Source organism: Staurois parvus, unplaced genomic scaffold (assembly GCF_062004578.1).
Source record: "Staurois parvus isolate SC_StPar_1 unplaced genomic scaffold, SC_StPar_1.0 ptg000440l, whole genome shotgun sequence".
NCBI lineage: Eukaryota > Metazoa > Chordata > Amphibia > Anura > Ranidae > Staurois > Staurois parvus.
In genome coordinates this window covers 3,536,539-3,559,234 of record NW_028318236.1, presented here as the reverse complement: position 1 = coordinate 3,559,234, position 22,696 = coordinate 3,536,539, and the positions used below count along the sequence as shown (strand labels likewise).

The 22,696-nt window shown below is 43.7% G+C and overlaps 1 protein-coding gene across 3 annotated transcripts in view; it reads right to left on the bottom strand.

Annotated features, from left to right (window-relative positions):
* SESN3 (sestrin 3) overlaps positions 1-22,696 on the bottom strand; it is a 165,525-nt gene that overhangs the window by 51,165 nt on the left and 91,664 nt on the right. For 2 of the 3 annotated variants that reach the window (XM_089687932.1, XM_089687933.1), the window contains exon 2: positions 7,541-7,603. The exons of the other annotated variant lie outside the window; for it this stretch is intronic. In XM_089687932.1, the coding sequence (XP_089544058.1) occupies positions 7,541-7,603 (63 nt within the window). The remainder of the gene's footprint in view (positions 1-7,540; positions 7,604-22,696) is intronic. 3 annotated transcript variants of the gene reach the window in all.

The window sequence follows — 22,696 nt, the reverse complement described above, 5'->3', positions numbered from 1 at the left end:
GCCCCTACCAATCTACTCACCAAGGGAGTCTTTAGAATAAGGAAAAGCACAGAGGCATTCTACATCTAACCTAACCAGAACGAAGTCTGTAAAGGTGCCCCAAGTGGAAGCTTGTCCCCGAAGGTTATTTCCAGGCTAGTTCAGGAACCTTTCAATTAGCAGTGTTTGGATATGGGATGGTCTGAAGACCGGCTGGGAATGACCATGCTGGATAGTGGCTGATGGAGGGAAAACCTACAGCATCAATGTAGAGAAGAGTCTTGACTAGAAAAAAAATTTGTACATGAAAAAAAATTGCTAACAGAAACACAAGAGTCTTTACAAGAACAGAGCTGAAGAAAATAAGTTCATCCTTCTGGAACACTAGCAAAAAAAGTGAAGCATAGGAGAGGGGTGAGTATACCCTGGGATGGCCCACAGGTTTTTCATTTTCCAGTGTCCAATCCTACTGCTGGTGGCAGTATAACTCCAAGATTAAGACATCCTGTGTCCTGCACTGACAAGAAAGAAACAGCCTTTATTTTTGGCTTGCCAGCATAAAATATCAGGTATGAGTCATATCTCATTTGTAAACAGCATTATTTTCCCTAAGCATCCAAATGTCAGGAATGAGGCCAAAAGGAGTGTCTCTATTTTTTGAAAAAGCATATTTAAATTTTTGCTATTGTTTAACACACAGATTTCTAAGTGTGGTTTGCTGGTTTTCCTTTTTAAAAATAGACAAACTCTTCTTCTATTGGGGATAAAAGTGAACAGAAACAAAGCTTTTAACATGTTACCATACAGTCATTAGGTGATGCCAGCCACGCTGGAGTTTTGAGGTTCTGACCCAACCATCCATGCCAACTCAGCAACAGAGGAGAGTACACTCAGATTTCCACTTTTTAAATGAGTTTGATGTACGAGTTTGTCAGTTTACATGAATGTTGTTAGGTTAGTTGTTGGGGTTAGGTCTGGTATAGTGTGGTCTGGGGGGGTCATTTGTCGGGGCCCTTACTTTAAAGATGATGCAAATAAGCCCCAGCTCTCTGGTATATGTATTGTGCCCTCAAACTTAAACTATCCAAAACCGAGCTCCTGGTCTTCCCCCCACCCCGTGCCCCTCCCCCCATCCTCTCCATCACTACTAACAACGCCACCATCTCTCCCACCCCACACGCCAAAGTCCTGGGTGTCACCCTGGACTCCCACCTCTCCTTCCTACCCCACATCCAACTGCTATCTAGATCTTGCAGGCTCCACCTCCGCAACATCTCCAAGATACGCACATTCCTCACCCCAGACACCACCAAACAACTCGTACACTCCCTCATCTCACGCCTGGACTATTGCAATTCCCTTCTCACTGGCCTACCCAAACGAATGCTATCCCCACTCCTGTCGATCCTAAACTCAGCGGCTAGACTCATCCCCCTCACCAAGCGCTCCACATCTGCCTCCCCCCTCTGCCAATTCCTTAATTGGCCCCCGATTGCCCAACGCATCAAATTCAAACTGCTAACTCTGACATACAAAGCCATTCACAACGCCGCCCCGAACTACATAACTGACCTGATACCCAAATACCACCCTACCCGTGCCCTTCGCTCCTCACAGGACCTCCTACTCTCTAGCTCCCTGGTCTCCTCCTCCCACGCCCGATTGCAGGACTTCTCCAGGACTTCCCCCATCCTCTGGAACTCCCTACCCCAATCCATCAGACTGTCACCTACCCTCCTCACCTTCAGGCGCACCCTGAAAACCCTCCTCTTCAGGGAAGCCTACCACAACCTCCCATAACACCTGACCTCACCTAACAACTAACCTCCTCCACTCCATCCCCCACAGCCATCTCCTCCTGTACCACCTTCCCCTCGAACCCCTCGTTTAGTGTATTGTTACTGTCTTGTCTCATGTTCTGTCCCCCTTGCTACTGTACAGCGCTGAGCATACCCTTTGGCGCTATATAAATACTGTATAATAATAATAAGTGGGGACCATTAGGGTTACTGGAAAGAGCTATCCACTACCGCTAGTACATTACATTTTTTGCTTTACAGTTATATTGCTGGTTGGTGGCTGATCTGTTGTGGCCTTGGTCTCCTCTCTCTGTGGCCCAGTACTTTGACGCCATCCCCGCCTCTTTTCGCTGGGGGAAAGGTTGTGTCGTCTTTGCCAACGGTGGCCTGATGGTGCATAGGGTGTGAATCATACCTAATATCTGCTCCTTGTTGAAAGTTATGGTAAGCGTTTTGTAAACATCTGGGTAAAAAATGTTACAATGTGTTCTATATTAAATATGGGCATGTATTGATTGTCTTCTTTAATACTTTAGATACTTCCACATTCTGTCCCTGAAGAAGCAGTGGTCCAAGCTGTGAAACGCATCAGACTTGGGATCCTTGAAGAATGCACAAAATTCATTATATTGACTATGTATAGGTTATTTTAGCACTAAATGGTGCACTATTTTTATGATGGTTATGAAAATGCAGCAACCAATATAACTGATTATGATTTTATTAATGGTCTGTGATCAATAAAATTTGTACTTTTATACTTCTTTGGGCTATTACTGCCTCTGGTACAGAGCCTTTAAGGTCCCTTATTGGTGAAATCGGTTGACTCCTTAATGTGTTTTTGATAAATGTTTTAGAGATATGGCACTGTACACATTTTTACCCCAAGATATGGCCGATTATCATATCCACTTTGTAAATGAAAACCTCTACAACTGTCCACAATCTAGAGCAGGGTCTCCAAAGTTTCTAAATAAAGGGCAGTTTACTGTTCTTCAGACTTTATGAGGGCTGGACTGCGGCCAGTGGGAGCAGAAAAGGTCCCAACGTCAGTGGCAAAAATGTAATGCCCCTTTGTTTGGTGTCAGTGGGAGGACTTCTGCCCCATCATTGATGTCATTGGACCCTATCATTGGGAGAAATTGTGCCTCATCAATGGTGTCATTGGAAGGAGTTGTGCCCCCTTCATTGGTGTAAGTGGCGGAAATTCATTGGTGTCAGTGGATGATAATAGTGCCCCAAGGGCCTGATAAAAGCAAGCAAAGGACAGCATCTGGCTCTTGGGCCGCAGTTTGGAGACCACTGATGTAGACTATGTGGCCAGACATATGTGGACACATCAGCCAATTATTGAGTTCAGGTGTTTCAAGTGAAGGGTGCTGCTAACACAACAAAGACATCTTAGAGAACTGTGCACTTCCAACCTTGCTGTAGCAGTTTGGGGAAGGCGCTTTTCTGTTCCAGCATGACTGTCCTCCTGTACACAAAGCAAACATTACAAAACATGGTTTGAGGAGTCTGGTGTTGAGGAAATCAGTCGCCTGCACAGATTCTTGTTCTCAACTGAACACATTTGCGATGAAGCAGAATGCAGCTTGTGATCTAGGTCTTCTCATCCAACATCAGTACCTGACCTCACAAATGTTCTTTTGGGTGAAGTAATACCTCTTCTGGAATATGCAGTTCAGTTTTGAGCACCAATTCACAAAAAGGATATCGGGGAACTGGAGAAAGTGTAGAGAAGGGAAACTAAACTGATAAGAGGCATGGAGGAACTCAGCTTTTGAGGAAAGATTAGAGGAACTGAATGTATTCTCTCTTAAGAATAAGAGATTAAGGGGAAATATGATCAACATGTATAAATACATCCATATAGTGAACTTGGTGTAGAGTTAATCTCTTTAAGGTCATCACAGAGGACAAGGGGGCACTTTTTAAGTCTAGAGGAAAAGAGATTTAATCTCCAAATATGGAAAGGCTTCTTCACGGTAAGAGCTGTGAAAATGTGTAATCGTCTCCCTCAAGAGTTGGTTCTGGTCAGCTCAGTAGAATGTTTTAAAAAAAGGACTGGATTCTTTCCTAAATGTACACAATATAGCTGGATACTAATATTTATAGGTAAAGTATATCCAGAGAATGTTCAACTGCCTCTCGGGGGATCAGGAAGGCATTTTTTGTCCCCTGCAGGAGCAAATTGGATCATGCTTTACTGGGTTTTTTTTACCTTCTTCTGCATCAACTGAGGGTATAGGATTGTATATATTGTTTTCCCTTTCACTGGTTGAACTAAATAGACATGTGTCTTTTTTTTTTCAACCAGACTAACCATGTAACTATGCATGGGCTCACATTCCCACAAACACACTCCACAGTCTGGTGTAAAGAGCCTTCCCAAAAAAGAGTGGAGGCTCTTCTAGCCACAAATGGAGACAATTCCATATCAGTGCCCATGGTTTTGGAATTAGATGAGCAAGCTCATGTAAGTGTTATACCCATGTCATGTAATACATAAAATAAATCATATTTATATGAGTTATCTAGCACCCCTGCCAAATAGTATAACTGGATTCCTGATTTTCACAGCAGTAAAGCAGTACAGCTTGGCCCCCTGAGCATGCTAAGTGGACAAGGAAAGTGCAAAACCACACCAATGGAGTCATCACTCAGTCATCAATGGAGTCATCACTCAGTAACCTCTAAAGCCTAGTAAACACGATTAAAAAAAAGATGAAAAATACCACTTTTGAAGCATCCGTACGATAATCTGATCTTTAGTACCCAGCTTTCATACTAAATTATTTGAAGGGACGATACCAGATCGTACGATATTCATTTAAACAGTACAGTATTCGTCCGACAAAAATTGGAAGAGCAAGACCACGCATGCTCAAAAACGAAAGAATACAATACCTCTGAATTTGTATTCTGTCGTACGGGAATTTTCGTAACTCTAGTAATCTCTTCATTTTTTTTTTTAAAGCTACTCTCATATCAAAAATGGTCGACGATCATTCGTCATATATTTTCATCGTGTGTACCAGGCTTAAGTGTTAGATTGGTTGCACTGTGCAATGTAGCAGATAGAAGGACAAATTTTAGGTACTTTTAAACAGTTTTATTTAAAAATACATATTAATAAGCAGATAACATTAAAAAGTGAATCTTTAAATATCGATCTGATGTTTAGCTTTCCTGACATTGAAAAAAAGAGATTTATTGTAGCCCACATTAATTGTAAATCTTGTCTCTATACAGCCCTTCTGGGAGTATTTTTAGTTCGAATATAAACACAGAGCCTATATTCTCCAACTGACTGGAGCTGCAAGCTCAGCAGGCCTCTCACTTTACTAGACAAACCCAGTGGCCCCGATCACACAGAAACTGGAGAATAACACAGCGCCATGACAGAGAGAGGGGGCGGGGGTTGCTGTATATTAAAAGGCCTCTAATTTAAAGTGTATGTCCATCCACAACTTTTTTTTTCTGGTTTTGGATAGAGAAGAGAAGAATTAGAACCCGTCATTTTTTTGGCTATGCAGCTTCTGGGATTTGAGCTAAACACAGAAGAAACATGCATACCGGAACTGCTTTAGTTATTAAGACTTTAAAAGTCATAAACATCCTCATTTGATCCACAAGCCTTTGCTGTACTATATGGCTGCATAGTATTACGAAGGTAATGACACCAACAAGTCTTCAGTCTTGGTGTCACTGCCCCGCCTTCTCTTTGGACCACACCCACCCAGCACTGCCCTCTCTGCTTTAAGCCTGGAATTAGGCATTCTGACTGCATGCTGAACTAAAACAGATTTCGAGGCAGAGTGCTAAATACATACCCTGAGCCGCTTTACCAGTCACTGATGTGTAATTACATTCAGATCCAGATACGTCCTCCAAACAGCTTAGCCATATCAGTGACTTCACTCTTTTTTTACTGCGGTTAAGCAGATTAGTCATTGACCTGCCTCTAGCTTGTGAATGGACATTGAAAAAGAGGCAGCATACTCATGAGGCCATACCCATAAAGATTTCTCCTGTGCAGCCTTCAAAATCCATAGATTCCCCATCCATGCTAAACAGTCTGGACAGATTAATCTCCTGCTGTCGACTGATGTATTCTGACAGCCAGCAACACCTTCGGCTGTCAGAAGACTCGAACACTGACTGCAGCTCATTAGATGCAGCCACAACTTTTTTTTTCCACCTGTCTTCTTCAATATTTCATCTGAAGTTTTGCCAAGCTGGGTGGTGTTAGCAGGCCACCTACAGCTCAAATTTTGAAATGAACCAGCCAAAATTTGAGCCATGTGTGACCAGCTTTACTTTTCCTCCTGCAAGTATGTTTAAGCTGTTGACTGACAGCAATAGGTCTCTGATTTACGATGTTGACCTGCCCTCTCCCTGTGTAAGTGCTGCTATGTATAGTATTATAAAGAGATAACATCAAGACAGATTCAGATATATATAACTTTATGTAGCAATAAAATACATTTTTAATGAATACATTGTAATTTTTGTTTCTTTTTTTTAATCTACCTGGGATGTAAGATTGCACTTTCACTTGGCATGTGACAACTCAATGTAAAGACAGATGTCCAGCCATTCAAGCTGAACTCCAGGCAAGAGGATAAATACAGAAATGAAATACATCGGGAAGCTATTTTACCTCCCAATGTATTTACATTTCTGTCCAGCCAGTCTAGAGATTTATACAGCTCTGCCACACAGCTGCGATCTGTCTTATTTTTGTCTCTTGGAGTTAAGTAGGAGAAGCAACAGAATGATGAGCTTGTCTCTCTGCTCTCTCCTCCTATCATTATGCTCCGTGTTAGCACATGAGCAGTGCAGCACACCTGATTACATGCTTGTGTTGCATCTTCTTCCACCAGTGTAAGCAATGCTGTACAGCAGCGGTCCCCAACCACCATGGCACCAGGGATTGGCCTCATGGAAGACAACCCCTCCACAGACTGTGGGATTGGGGGTGAAACCCAGATTCCCCACATGCGCAGCCCAATACGTGGTGGCCTGTAAACTGAATGACCCCTCTAGCAAAAGAATCTCTCTGCATAACATCGCCCAGCCATTGTCTCATTGGCTTCTCATCATCTCCTAAGTCCCTGTCCACCAATCATTTAGGTAGAGAGGCAGAGCCCTCTAATTAGCATGTCTGATGTCCATGACGTCACGTAGTACTGGTTGTGCCTGCGAAGAAGTGCTACATGTTCTCCGTATAAATAGCTGAGATTTATCTTCTCCTCCAATAGTCGCTCGAATGAGGCCTTGGGGTAGGACATATAATAGATATAGCAGGAGATTCCCAAGAGGCAACACAAGTGGCTGCAAATACAAATCAAGCCTCGCTCACCCGCTGCCCACCCCTCGCAACGTGGCTGGGCACCCAACAGGCCACGCACTCGTCCACAGCCCCGGGACCTCTGCTGTACAGGGACTGCAACAGGCTGATACCAGGTCAAATTCAGGTACTTAGATGGCTTAGAATAAAGATGCATTTACTGATGTGTTAATAAATACAGAGCTGAAATAAATTGTGAATTGTTTTGTATTCTGTGGTTAAACTTTACAAAAACTGAATTGAAAAATAAATTCAAGCTATTTGAACCAGCACATTAGTACGCTAAAGGTTGTGTTGTAAAGTCGCCTGGAATTAATCTTTATTATCATTTAGGAAGGCAAGTATTTTGTGCATCAAGCTTGATCCTGTCCCTTCACCACTATCACGTTCCACCGCTCAGTGTTACCTCTTTTTCAGGTATAAAGGCACTTGGTCCTCTTGATGGTTGAGAGGTTATGATTTTCTTATCCTAAAATAGAATGGACAAAAGGGCTTATAGTATACTGAATAATGGTAAATATCTTTCCTGACCACTATAATCAGATACTGAAACATGTTTAAGATTGGAATGGATGTGTGTGCATAGAACATAGAAATGACAGCAAAGTAATTTTACAACTATCAAAATAGAGAAGTGATTTGATTTGTAATTGGAGTTTGTTGGTCTGTCTCACCAGCCGGCTTATATATCTCTTGGGTACTCCTGCACCTAGATCTCCAAAACCATAGCCTATGGCTCTGTTAGGGCCTGGTTATACAGGTGGCTCTTGCTGCCCCTCTGCGGTATATAGCTTTTCAGAGGTGATCAGGGGCGGACTGACCATTTGGAAACTCGGGCACTGCCTGAGGGCGCGGGGTCAGTAGGGGGCCCCATGAGATGCCCCTGGTACCTTTTTCATAGGCTTTTTTGAGTTTGGGCAAGGACACAGGGGCCCCATGATCCCCTATTGCCCGGGGGCCCCATGAGTTGTCAGTCCGCCCCTGGAGGTGATTGATAGGCAGTTAAGAAGCAACATGTCACCTCCTGACTGCCTGTTTTAACCTCAAAAATGCCAACCCACCACATTGCAACTGCAGTTATAGCACAGCCCATTTCACTTAAGTGAATGACTTAAAGCAGAGCTCCACTCAAAAGGGGAAGTTCCGCTTTAAGGACTGCTCCCCCGTTCTCCACCTTTGGGGGTCAAGGGTGGAGCTGGTACCTGAATTTGACTGTTACCAGCTCCCACTTCCGGTCCGATCGTCTAGGCAATCGGAAGGTGTCCTCCCTCCCTGTAGTCTTTTGGGACATGTGACAGGTCCCAGAAGACTACAGGACCATTCAAGAAGCGCATGTGCAGTGGGTACCCGGCTGTGAAGCCGCAAGCTATCACAGCCGGGTGCCCACACTGAAGATGCCGGCCTCCTGGGATACAGGATGGCCGGAGAAACAGGCTGTGCGGGGGACACCGCGGGACCGAGGGACAGGTAAATGGCTGGTTTTAAAAAGTCAGCATCTACAGTTTTTGTAGCTGCTGACTTTTAATTGTTGACAGGGTGAGTGGAACTCCACTTTAAGTCATTTTCTTCCCAATGAGCAAAGGAACAGGGTATCTTTATTGTTACTTTATCATCCTGCAACAATAGGAGTGAGATTCCACATCAGTGAGTCAGAATCTGTTGGAGAGAAAAAACCCTAAAACACAAGAGTCCAGGGGGGTGAATCAACCAAGCAGAATATTTCCATAACCAAAATATCAGTTTAAGATGAACCTTTCAATATATTTCATTTAAGAACATGCAATAGTCCCGGTAGATTATTTTTACATACAGTTGTGTTCAAAATAATAGCAGTCAGACATCACTAACCTGATCAATCACTGTTTTTGGTAGAAATGATATTTCTACATGGCAAATAATTTACTAGCAGGTGTAGTAGAGTAATAGAAATCCAACAGACCCCACAGTCATGACATGCATGCTGCTGATTCTGTGTCATTGAATCACTCATTGAAAGGGGCATGTTCAAAATAATAGCAGTGTGGAGTTCTATTAGTGAGGTCATTCATTCTTTGAAAAACAGGTGGCAATTATTGCCCTTATTTAAGGAAGGAAGGCAGCAAATGTTGTACATGCTGGTTACGTTGCATTTCTCTCTGAAATTCTGAGAAAAATGGGTTGTTCCAGACATTGTTCAGAACAGCGTACCTTATTAAAAAGTTGATTGGAGAGGGGAAAAATATATAAAGAAGTGGAGAAAATGATAGGCTGCTCAGCTAAAATGATCGTAAATGCTTTAAAATGGCAACCAAAACCTGAAAGACGTGGAAGAAAGCGAAAAACTACCATTGGAATGGATAGAATAGATAAAATGGCAAGGACTCAGCCAACAATCAGCTCCAGGAAGATGAAAGAAGGTCTAAAGTTACCTGTGAGTATTGTTACAATTAGAAGACACCTATGTGAAGCCAAGCTATCTGCAAGAAGCCCCCGCAAAGTCCCACTGTTGAAAAAAAGACGTGCTGAAGAGGTTACAATTTGCCAAAGAGCACACTGACTGGCCTAAAGAGAAATGGCGCAACATTTTGTGGACTGATGAAAGTAAGATTGTTCTTTTTGGGTCTAGTGGCCGGAGACAGTTTGTCAGATGACCCCCGAACACTGAATTCAAGCCACAGTACACTGTGAAGACAGTGAAGCATGGTGGTGCAACCATCATGATATGGGGATGTTTCTCATACTACGGTGTTGGGCCTATTTATCGCATACCAGGGATCATGGATCAGTTTGAATACATCAGAATACTTGAAGAGGTCATGCTGCCTTATGCTGAAGAGGAAATGCCCTTGAAATGGGTGTTCCAACAAGACAACGACCCCAAACACACCAGTAAATGTGCAACATCTTGGTTCCAGACCAACAAGATTGACGTTATGGAGTGGCCAGCCCAATCCCCGGATCTTAATCCAATAGAAAACTTGTGGGGTGACATCAAAAATGCAGTTTCTGAGGCAAAACCAAGAAATAGAGAAGAACTGTGGAATGTAGTCCAATCATCCTGGGCTGGAATACCTGTTCACAGGTGCCAGAAGTTGGTTGACTCCATGCAACACAGATGTACAGCAGTTCTCAGAAACAGTGCTTATACAACTAAATATTCATTAAGTGATTCAAAGGAAAGCAAAATCTTCAAAATTTTTCAGTTTATATAGTGAATGTTTGAGTTTGTAAAGAAGAATAAAAACACTGCTATTTTTTTTGAACAGTCTAATATTCACTTTTCTTCAATTTTTTTTAGAGGAACAACACAAATTTGATATATTTTTCTTCATGTTTTGATTTGGAATAGAATGTGTCGTGTTCCCAATGCATTTGTGTGTATGGAAATAAAAGCTATTAGAAGGATTTTGAGCTTTATTCACTTTTTTCAGCACACTGCTATTATTTTGAACACAACTGTATATAGATGATTTGACCAACTTTAATTGATTATACTGTAGGTAATTAGTTCTAACATAATACATTAAAACTCTCTGTCTTCTACATCTGATGTTAAATCTCTGTAACCCCTTGACGCCGGTGTAACACAAATATGCGGCCTCACAGAACTGGGCTTTTTTTCCATGGGGCAGCATATTTGTGTACCTGTCTTTCTGCTGGAGGCGCGCCCACAGCGTGCTCCCAACACAAAGAGCAGGGTGTCACTGAGAGCCCCGGGTCACGTTCTAACGATTGGGACCCAGGACTCCCGAATCTGGGTCACATGATTGCTGTGATAGCCTCTGATTGGCTATCGCAGTGATCAGTCACTGCACAGCCCGGCCCCCTTGGGTTTTTTTTTTCTCTATGAATGAAGGAGAGAGATACATTGTATCTCTCTAACTCCTGGCATAGAGGGAAGAAAAAATGTTTGTAAAAAAAAAAAAAAAAAAAAAAAAAGATAAATAAATAAAATTAAAAATAAAGAAAAAATACCTAGATCAAATTTTGATCTAGTTCAGTGCCAGGGTTAGCGTTTGGGTCAAGGTCAGGGTCAAAGGTCAGTTAGTGTCAGTGTGTCCTAGGTAAAAAAAAAACAAAATGCACACTATTGTTTCTGGGCTGTACTGTGGGTACAAACAACAAATAACATACACATATATGGTATCGCTATGATCGCCAAGAGCTGGAGAATTTATTTTGGGTTGTACGTTGGTGGTAGGTTATGGCAGTAACAAGAAACACACAGATAAATTAAAAAAATAATTTTTTTTACTATTTTTAACCTACGTTAACCATCGTTCAGAAGTGTCCTGTGTACATGGGGCCTAAAGTGGAAGTTCTGCTGCCTGTCCTCCCCCCCCCCCCCCTCCTTCCAATACCACATATGGTACAATAACATTTTTAACAGAGGAGTAGGTACCTTAGTTTTGATAGTTCCCCCCCCCCCCCCGACCGAACCTGCAACTTTACTGGGACATGTCACTGGTCCCAGAAGGTTGCAGGACCATTTACAAAGCGCAGCGTGGGGCGCGCATGTGCAGAGGGAAGCCATCGATGAAGCCGCAAGGAGTCACAACTGGTTTCCCCTCGTTAACATGATGGCACCAGAAGAATAGTGAAGGACCAGCCAGAGTGAGGTCAGCAATGAATCCCTGGACAAATAAGTGTCCTTTCAGTATTTGTAACTGCGGACTTATTTTTTTTCTTTCTAGGGTGAAAATACTCTAACAATGCATGGACAGCTTTCATGTGATGTAGTCTACATCAACCAAGGAGGCACCATGACGTCCAACAAGGTGATGTACTGGGATGGTTAGTAACATTGGGGTCATAGTGAAGTTTTGTTTCAAAGTACTTATCAGAAAGCCCATACAACTCTTCCTGTTCCTCCTAAGTCCTCATGCACACTGGACGTTTTTACAGCGGCTGTTTTTGGCTTTTGACATTTTTTTCTACAGCCAGTAAACTCCCCAGCATGTTATCCTATGTGTCCATGCATACACAACTGTAATCAACGTTTTTTGGCTGGGACATTTTTTGGCTGGAAAAAACCCCAGGACCTATGGGTTTCTAGGAGTTTTTTAGCTGTAAAAACGCTCTAATGCTGAAAAATGTGGCAAAATGCCGCAAACCAGCATTTTCTGGAGGTTTTTTGATCCAAAAAAAATATAATTTTTTTTGTAAAAAAAAATGCTAAAAACGCAAATGTGGAAAAACGCAGCTAAGCGCTAATGCAAAAACGCTAAAAAACTCATGTTTTAGTGTGACTGTACACAACTGATGTTACCAGCATTATCAAAACGTCCCGTGTGCATGAGCATTAGTGCAGGCCATACATGGTTCAAATTCCAAACAATTTTTCGTTCGGTAATCCGATGGGGCCATCAATGATTGCGAAAGTCGACTGACCAAGTCATAAAGTTCACCCCATATAACAGGCGAAAGTTCTGTTTCTTCCAGGTCACGGCTCATGTGTATATTCTTTTCAGAAAAATGATCATACGATTTGACCATCGAGTCAAAAATTGGTAGTTTTTCATTAATTTTCCAACATGCCCGATCATCGAAAAGGGGAGGAACCACGAAAATCGGCCGATGCCATTGACCCACTAACAGAAAATCGTACCTAAGAATAATCGGCTGATTTTCGCTCTGACGAAAAATCGGTCGAATTTCGACCCATGTATGGCCGGTCTTACTGTGGTATCTGCTGTCTACAGGACATTCTGCAAGTCACCTTGCTAGAGGTACGTGTCAGCTGAGTATTTATGACAGGTGATCACATAGCACAAACCCACAAGACTTTATCTCTGACTAAGGAGCCGCAGACCGCGTGTCATTCTAGGTCGCTGTACTTTATTCTCCCTTTTACCCACAGAAAGGTGTGTCTGAACCGTCCAATGGCATATGGGCCTGTAAAACACCTTCAGCTGGTGATCTATTCATTAACAAGATGAGGAGATATGAAGTCACCAGCATTCCAATAAAAAGAAAAAACATGCATATCACATATTTTATTGTGAATACAGTGCCATATACAGTACAGTGGTGAAGAATGCTCGACTTTCAGGTCCATGTAGGGTCCTTTCAAAATGGCGACAGTGATATCCTCACATTGTAAGATGTAAGAGGCCATTCATGGTCTGAAACAGTGGCATTCTTGGACTTGCATGGCGCGGTCTTCACAATAAAGTATGAGATACACATTTTATGGTAACTTCCCATAGTAACATAGTTTATTGTCAATAACGTGTAGCATAAGTCCAAGAAAATGTTTGGGGCCATGCAGGGTGTTTCTTCCCTAAGATGACAACAGAACTTATTCAGAGTGCATTGACGTCTATGGGACCAAAAAAAACACATGAATATACTCAAAAAGACGTTCACGTACTTTTTTTGAACATAGGATGTAGAATGTATTCTACATTGCAGTATAGAGCGCAGGGGCAGACTGACAACTCATGGGGCCCCGGGGCAATTGGAAATTATGGGGCCCGTCTCCTCACCAACACTAAAACCACACCCAAAAAAGCCTATGAAAGGTATCAGTGGCATCTCATTGGGCCCCCTACTGACAATGGGCCCTCGGCCAGTGCCCGAGTGCTCCAATGCTCATTCCGCCCCTGGTAGAGCGTAGGACATAGAAAGCAACACTAAGGTCATCAGTTTGAATCCCAACCACAACACTACCCGCCTTTGCATGTTCTCTTTGTGCCTGCATGGGTTTCCTCCGGGTACTCCAGTTTCCTTCCACACTCCAAACACATGCTGGTAGGTTAATTGGCTCCTGTCTAAATTGGCCCTAGTATGTGTATGTATCAATGTGAGTTAGGGACCTTAGATTGTAAGCTCCTTGTGGACAGGAACTGATGTGAATGTACAATATATACACATGTAAATGTTGCATAAATTGACAGTGCTATATAAGTAACTATAATAAATACATAAAATAAGTGTGAACAGAGACAATTAAAAAGAAAGTGATTAGTCATGTTGAGCATTTCTCTGCACATTTCCCTGCTCCTGACTATGCTCAAGCGTGAATGGGAATGCACTCACTATATCCGGTCTCCCCGGAGCCTGCATTCACTATATCCGGTCTTCCCGGACCCTGCATTCACTATATCCGGTCTCCCCGGACCCCGCACCCACTATATCCGGTCTCCCCGGACCCCGCACCCACTATATCCGGTCTCCCCGGACCCTGCACCCAATATTTGATCTCCCCGGACCCTGCACTCACTATATCCGGTCTCCCCGGACCCTGCACCTACTATATCCGGTCTCCCAGGACCCTGCACTCACTATATCCGGTCTCCCCGGACCCTGCACTCACTATATCCGGTCTCCCCGGACCCTGCACCCACTATATCCGGTCTCTCAGGGCCCTGCACTCACTATATCCGGTCTCCCCGGATCCTGCATCCACTATATCTGGTCTCCCAGGACCCTGCATTTACTATATCTGGTCTCCCTGGATCCTGCATTCACTATATCCGGTCTCCCACAGGACACACAACATGGAAATACAATTCTTTCAGTAAATATAAGCTGCTAAAAACCTTTTCTCATCAGCAGTGTATAGCAGTCTTGTGACTTCTATCAGTGTCCAGAAGAACACTGGTTAACGTTTGTAGGACTTTTCATTCTCTCTCTTAATATCAAAATTAACCCTGAGGGCCAGTTCACATGCGTTTCAGCTGCTTTTTTTTCTGCATCCAAAACGCACAGAAAGTAGGTTATATGGTTGTCATTGTCATAGTTCACATCAGTGCTTGCAGTTCCAGTTGCAGAAAAAAAAAGTAGAACAGGCTGCATTTTTTTCTGCACAGAACTGTACTAGAACACGGTAAAATGCATAAAAAACATACTGAAATGCACCAAAAAACGCACTGGAATGCACATGTCCCTATATAAATTGAAGAAAAAAAAGAGAGGGCAAAAAATGAACTGGAATGCTTTAAAAATGCACTGGAACGTGTCAAAAAAGCATAAAAAAAATGCATCCAGACTGCGTTTCTATAGTGTGAACCGGCCATTAATGTAAGCCAATCTATGTTGTCATGCAATATTAGGATGTAAAAGTTTAGAGTTCACCCTTAAGTCAAAGACTAAATTTGGTTTCATCTCGATTTGCGATACAGAATATTCATTTAAAAACAAAAATGATGTTCTAAAAATGTTGACCATACAAAAGCACAAAGGGTTCTGGGAGTGGGAGAAATGCCAGTGCGACTTTACAGTCAGATCAGATTACAGAGGCTGTGACAAGTAACTTATTTATCTCTACAAAAGAGTGCATTTTTCTCGGACTGGAGTGGGTTCTCGCTAAAGCGAGCTTTCACAATAAAAAGAAACAAACTGTGATTTGGCCTCACCGCTTTACAAAATGATATCATTGCACAAACCGGAGGCTCAATAGCATGAGTTCCATGACCTTGGCCTTGTCACAGTGTACAGATAAAGCCCAATGCTTCTGAGTGCTGCACATCTACTGTAACGGTTTAACCCGTTCAGGAGTGTATGGTGAGAAGCTGGTCAGCTTGGTATTTAGAAAGGTTCATAATATACTACGCTTTTGACTATAAATAAAAAGGACCAGTCCACCCAGAATATGTGTCCCTATTGGAGTGGAGTGAAAGGCTAACGCTCTTCTTCTGCAGAGATCATATGACCAAATGCCTGGGCTGCAAGTCACATGACCAGATGGAGTGAAAGGCTAACGCTCTTGTTCAGCAGAGATCATATGGCCAAATGCCTGGGCTGCAAGTCACGTGACCAGATGGAGTGAAAGGCTAACGCTCTTGTTCAGCAGAGATCATATGGCCAAATGCCTAGCCTGCAAGTCACGTGATCAGATGGAGTGAAAGGCTAATGCTCTTGTTCAGCAGAGATCATATGGCCAAATGCCTAGCCTGCAAGTCACGTGACCAGATGGAGTGAAAGGCTAATGCTCTTATTCAGCAGAGATCATATGGCCAAATGCCTAGGCTGCAAGTCACGTGACCAGCTGGAGTGAAAGGCTAACGCTCTTCTTCAGCAGAGATCATATGGCCAAATGCCTAGGCTGCAAGTCACGTGACCAGCTGGAGTGAAAGGCTAACGCTCTTCTTCAGCAGAGATCATATGGCCAAATGCCTAGGCTGCAAGTCACATGACCAGATGGAGAGAAAGGCTAACGCTCTTCTTCAGCAGAGATCATATGGCCAAATGCCTAGGCTGCAAGTCACATGACCAGCTGGAGTGAAAGGCTAACGCTCTTCTTCAGCAGAGATCATATGGCCAAATGCCTAGGCTGCAAGTCACATGACCAGATGGAGAGAAAGGCTAACGCTCTTCTTCAGCAGAGATCATATGGCCAAATGCCTAGGCTGCAAGTCACATGACCAGCTGGAGTGAAAGGCTAATGCTCTTCTTCAGCAGAGATCATATGACCAAATGCCTAGGCTGTAAGTCACATGACCAGCACAGGAGGCAGCCTAGAATTTTTTTTGCCAGGAAAAATTGTAACTTCTCAATAATTCACCCAAGCAAAACTTTGGAGGCTCATTCACACTAAAATTATACTGTAAAGCTTCATAAAATGCACACTTTATTGCATTACCGCAATGCAAGAAACACAATGGGGTGTATTTATAAAAAGTTTGCATAACAATTTGCTCAGTGAAAGTACGTTCTGTGCAAATAGGGAGAAGAAAAAAAAAAAAGAAGAAGATGGATTGTTCTCAGGCTATTTTCTGTGCTGGACGATTGTTTTTCATCAATTTAAAACAGTAATTACCATGTTTGGCCACTAGATGGTGATAAGAAGAAAAGTCACAATATTTAGTAGAAAGAAAGAAATATTTATCTATATATATATATATACATACACACACATATATATATGCACACATATAGATAGATATATATATGTATTGCGCTAACACATAACAAATTCAATACCTAATAAAAAATTATAAATACTTTATTATTAATCATTTATTAGGTGTTGAATCTGTTATGTGTTCGCGCAGCACACACACATATATATATATATATATATATATATATATATATATATATATATTTTTTTTTTTTTAACTGGGTGTTGGTGTGTGCGGCTTACACAGTTGAAGTTAAAAGGGACCCATTCATCCTGCCTTGCAGCGCATTTGATTTATTTATTTTTAGCTAGAATATTTTGTACCATCTAGTGGCCAAATTATGTATTTTACATTTTAAATCAATGAAAAATAATCGAGCAGCACAAGCCTAATAACATCTTGGTTTTCTTTTCCGCATTCCTGCAGAACGAATGTACATGCACTTTCACTGGGCAAATTGCTATGCAACTTATATATATATATATATATATATATATATATATATATAAATATATAAATCTCCCAATGTGTTGCAGTGCCAGTCATTTAGAATGGCAACTCAAAACATATATATTGTACAGTAGCTGCCAATGTACCTGCAGTATAGCAGACCACAGTGTACATAGTGATACACTGCTGAAAATGCTGCAAACTGAAATAAATGAATCAGTAATTGCATATAGTCCAACAGCGTGTCATACTGGCCTTGATCTTCACTTCTACAAAAGTGGTTCTGGTCAGCTTTTTCCCCGAAGAGCTCATTAGCACGTTTCTACATTGTACAACAAAGAACTGCAAAATCAAAATAATTCAAGAGATAAAAAGCTGGACCTGCAGCCTCATTATAAGCCTTCTTGTTAGCTCTTGGACTGCAGACAGAAGACATAAACCAACCAAACATTATCTGGACTGAAGCAATTCAGTACCTCAGTTACCAATACAGCTCATACCAAAGCAATCCCGTTATGTAAAGAAAATTGTGTATTGTTTATGTAAAGATATCCCTGTAAAAGAGTGTAAACACTCATCTCTGCACAAGGGAATGATGCCCCTTAAGAAAAAATCTACCTCTGAAATCTACTCTTCCAGAATGTTGGTGATCCCCCATGTCTCCTGCTGCATGGAATGACGGCTCCCACTGACCTTTACATTACTACTGTGTGCTGGATGTAGTCCTGACCTTTTCCTGGTACATACTCCTGACCTCTGCATTCTATGCATTACATCCTTTTGACCTCTGCACACTACAACCAGCTCAACTCTGCGCTCTAGTCACCTGACTTTTGTACTCTGTACACTACATTCATCTGACCTTTGTACTCTGTGCGCTAAATCCATCTGACTTCTCCACTCCGTGTGCTACAGCCATCCGACTTCTCCACTCCGTGTGCTACAGCCATCCGACTTCTCCACTCCGTGTGCTACAGCCATCCGACTTCTCCACTCCGTGTGCTACAGCCATCCGACTTCTCCACTCCGTGTGCTACAGCCATCCGACTTCTCCACTCCGTGTGCTACAGCCATCCGACTTCTCCACTCCCTGTGCTACAGCCATCCGACTTCTCCACTCCCTGTGCTACAGCCATCCGACTTCTCCACTCCCTGTGCTACAGCCATCCGACTTCTCCACTCCCTGTGCTACAGCCATCCGACTTCTCCACTCCCTGTGCTACAGCCATCCGACTTCTCCACTCCCTGTGCTACAGCCATCCGACTTCTCCACTCCCTGTGCTACAGCCATCCGACTTCTCCACTCCCTGTGCTACAGCCATCCGACTTCTCCACTCCCTGTGCTACAGCCATCCGACTTCTCCACTCCCTGTGCTACAGCCATCCGACTTCTCCACTCCCTGTGCTACAGCCATCCGACTTCTCCACTCCCTGTGCTACAGCCATCCGACTTCTCCACTCCCTGTGCTACAGCCATCCGACTTCTCCACTCCCTGTGCTACAGCCATCCGACTTCTCCACTCCCTGTGCTACAGCCATCCGACTTCTCCACTCCCTGTGCTACAGCCATCCGACTTCTCCACTCCCTGTGCTACAGCCATCCGACTTCTCCACTCCCTGTGCTACAGCCATCCGACTTCTCCACTCCCTGTGCTACAGCCATCCGACTTCTCCACTCCCTGTGCTACAGCCATCCGACTTCTCCACTCCCTGTGCTACAGCCATCCGACTTCTCCACTCCCTGTGCTACAGCCATCCGACTTCTCCACTCCGTGTGCTACAGCCATCTGACCTCTCCACTCCGTGTGCTACAGCCATCTGACTTCTCTACTCCCTGTGCTACAGCCATCTGACTTCTCCACTCCCTGTGCTACAGCCATCTGACTTCTCCACTCCCTGTGCTACATCCACCTTCCCTCTACAACGTACATCCATCTGACTTCTGTACTCCGTGTGCTAAAACCAACTGACCTCTCCACTCCGTACGCTACAGCCATCTGACCTCTTCACTCCGTACACAACCGCCATCTGACTTCTGCACCCCGTGCGCTCCCTCCATCTGATCCCTGCACTACATCCATCTGCCCTCTACAATGTACATCCATTTGACTTCTGTACTGAGTGTGCTAAAACTAACTGACCTCCCCACCCCGTGGCTACAGCCATCTGACCTCCCCACCCCGTGGCTACAGCCATCTGACCTCTCCACTCTGTGGTTACAGCCATCTGACCTCCCCACCCCGTGGCTACAGCCATCTGACCTCTCCACTCTGTGGTTACAGCCATCTGACCTCTTCACTCTGTACACAACCGCCATCTGATTTCTGTACCCTGTGTGCTCCCTCCATCTGATCCCTGCACTACATCCATCTGACCGCTACACTGTGCGCTTTCAGCCTTTCATAGAGTTTTGCAGACAACCGTCAGTGGGGCTGGACGATGTTCCTATGCCTTCTGTTCACACTACACCGCTGGTTGGTGGGTTAAAAGCCCATTTTCCACAAGGCCTCATTATATTTCTGCACAATGCACAGCAGCGGCGGTGACATCACACGAGTATGTGTCCCCCGCTACGAATACAACTCTGTATTTAGCCATTTGGCCCAAGTTTCTGGTTGACCACTGGACTACGTACTGTAGCTTCACTAAGGAGATGACATTCAGGAATTCAGTGATAGGAATTACTGGCTGCAAGCATTTCTCTTGCCTGTCATTAAAGAGTGGCAGTATCTGTATAGCTGCAACACGATGGTTTTATAAGTGGACCTTGTTCCATCTTTTGTGAATGTATGGCGATAAAGGTTCTGGCCGACGATTGCCAAGCAACAACTTCTTATCAATGCAGCGAAAGCGTCATGGATGCAAAATCCGTTTTGAGATTCTACCGAGATCCCCAGAAAGCGGCAGAGTTCTTGGAACTGTCATTACTTTTGCAAACCTCCCCTCTAGGAAGCCACATTTAATGGAATCATTACCGACAGACTAATGACAGGATTAAGCACACTATAAAACAAGCACATTAATATCGCGCGCTGTGTACTCTGCGTTTGCACACAGTTATAAAGTAAACTCTAGTCCATCCATTAAAGCGGGTGCCAAGCCTTGTTATCAGCACTGACATTAGGTCCTATTAACCACTTCCCAGACTGTACAATGCGGGACCAGAACGATGGCTGCAAGACGGCGACCCCCTCCCTCTTCCACGCACTTTCAAGATTGGTATCTACGTGAACTTTCACTTGGGTGCCAAATGGGTCTGTTTACTTAGGACATCATTTCACACAGCTCTGCGATGGAAGATGTCATACCGCTGAGAAAATCCACCCCACTCCAGTTCAGAGCAGTAATCACATACACGGCTCCCTTACATTACAGCATTTCTGCCCCCCCCCCCCCCCCCGAGATAGTGTGCCCATAACAGGGGGATATTACTATCGACAGATCCAAAATGGTGACGGATTTTGATCATTCTAAATTGTTCAGCTGTGGCAGAAAAAAAAAATATTGCCTCAATTCATGGCATTTTACAAACCATTTTAAATCACTGACAATTGACTGACATCGGGGGGGGGGGGGGGGGTCAAACACAATCATCATCTGTTTACATTCGTTAACGTCCGCATCCGTTAACATCCGTTTTTTGAAATGGAAGAAAACCCTATTTTTCTTCCGTAAAAAAAAAAGAAAAAAAAACAGACGAAAAATGAATGTAAACAGATGAAAAAAACAATGTAAACGGATGAAAACCAGATGTAAACTGATGAAAAAAAAATGAATGTAAACTGATGAAAAAAAAATGGATGTAAACTGATCAGTTTGTGCTTGGAAAAAATGTGACTCAACTGATGAAAAAAACCAAACGTCCATGTGAAAGGGGCCATACTAAACCCACAACAGTAAAATCAGTCTGTATATGCAGTAAAACATGATTGTTATACTCACTGTGGAACCTAAGAGGTTAATCCTCTGCATTGTGTAAAAAGGATGTTTAATCCTGTCTTCTCTGATCCTCCCCTTCTTCCTGTGCCCACCTCTCATCTTCTGATAAGACATACCGTGTGGAGACACTGAACGTGCTCAGTTTGTTGTGTATTGCTAGAGCGTTTTTTTTTTTCTTGGGAGAGTGCATGTGATCAGCAGAGGTCCAATCAGCACTGTCCAGACAGAGGTCAGGGGATCTGCAACCTCCTAGAGCAAAATGAAAACTCCTCCTACAAGCTTTAACCAGTGCTCTGCTTGACACTGATAGAGGTCACAAGACTGCTATATACTGCTGATTAGAAAAGGTATTTAGCGGTTTATATTTACTAAGATAATTGCATTTCCATGTTGTGTGTGGGAGATCAGATATAGAGAATGCAGGGTCCGGGGAGAGCAGATATAGAGAATGCAGGGTCCGGGGAGATCAGATATAGAGAATGCAGGGTCCGGGGAGAGCAGATATAGAGAATGCAGGGTCCTGGGAGATCGGATATAGTGAATGCAGGGTCCGGGGAGACCAGATATAGTGAATGCAGGGTCCAGGGAGACCAGATATAGTAAATGCAGGGTCCTGGGAGACCAGATATAGTAAATGCAGGGTCCTGGGAGACCAGATATAGTAAATGCAGGGTCCTGGGAGACCAGATATAGTAAATGCAGGGTCCTGGGAGACCAGATATAGTAAATGCAGGGTCCTGGGAGACCAGATATAGTGAGTGCAGGGTCCTGGAGACCAGATATAATGAATGCAGGGTCCTGGGAGACCGGATATAGTGAATGCAGTGTCCTGGGAGACCGGAAATAGTGAATGCAGGGTCCTGGGAGACCGGATATAGTGAATGCAGGGTCCGGGGAGACCGGATATAGTGAATGCAGGGTCCGGGGAGACCGGATATAGTGAATGCAGGGTCCGGGGAGACCGGATATAGTGAATGCAGGGTCCGGGGAGACCGGATATAGTGAATGCAGGGTCCGGGGAGACCGGATATAGTGAATGCAGGGTCCGGGGAGACCAGATATAGTGAATGCAGGGTCCTGGGAGAGCGAATATAGTGAGTGCAGGGTCCTGGGAGAGCGAATATAGTGAATGCAGGGTCCTGGGAGAGCGAATATAGTGAATGCAGGGCCCTGGGAGATCAGATATAGTGAATGCAGGGCCCTGGGAGATCGGATATAGTGAATGCAGGGCCCTGGGAGATCGGATATAGTGAATGCAGGGTCCTGGGATATCGGATATAGGGAATGCAGGGCCCTGGGAGATTGGATATAGTGAATGCAGGGTCCGGGGAGATCGGATATAGGGA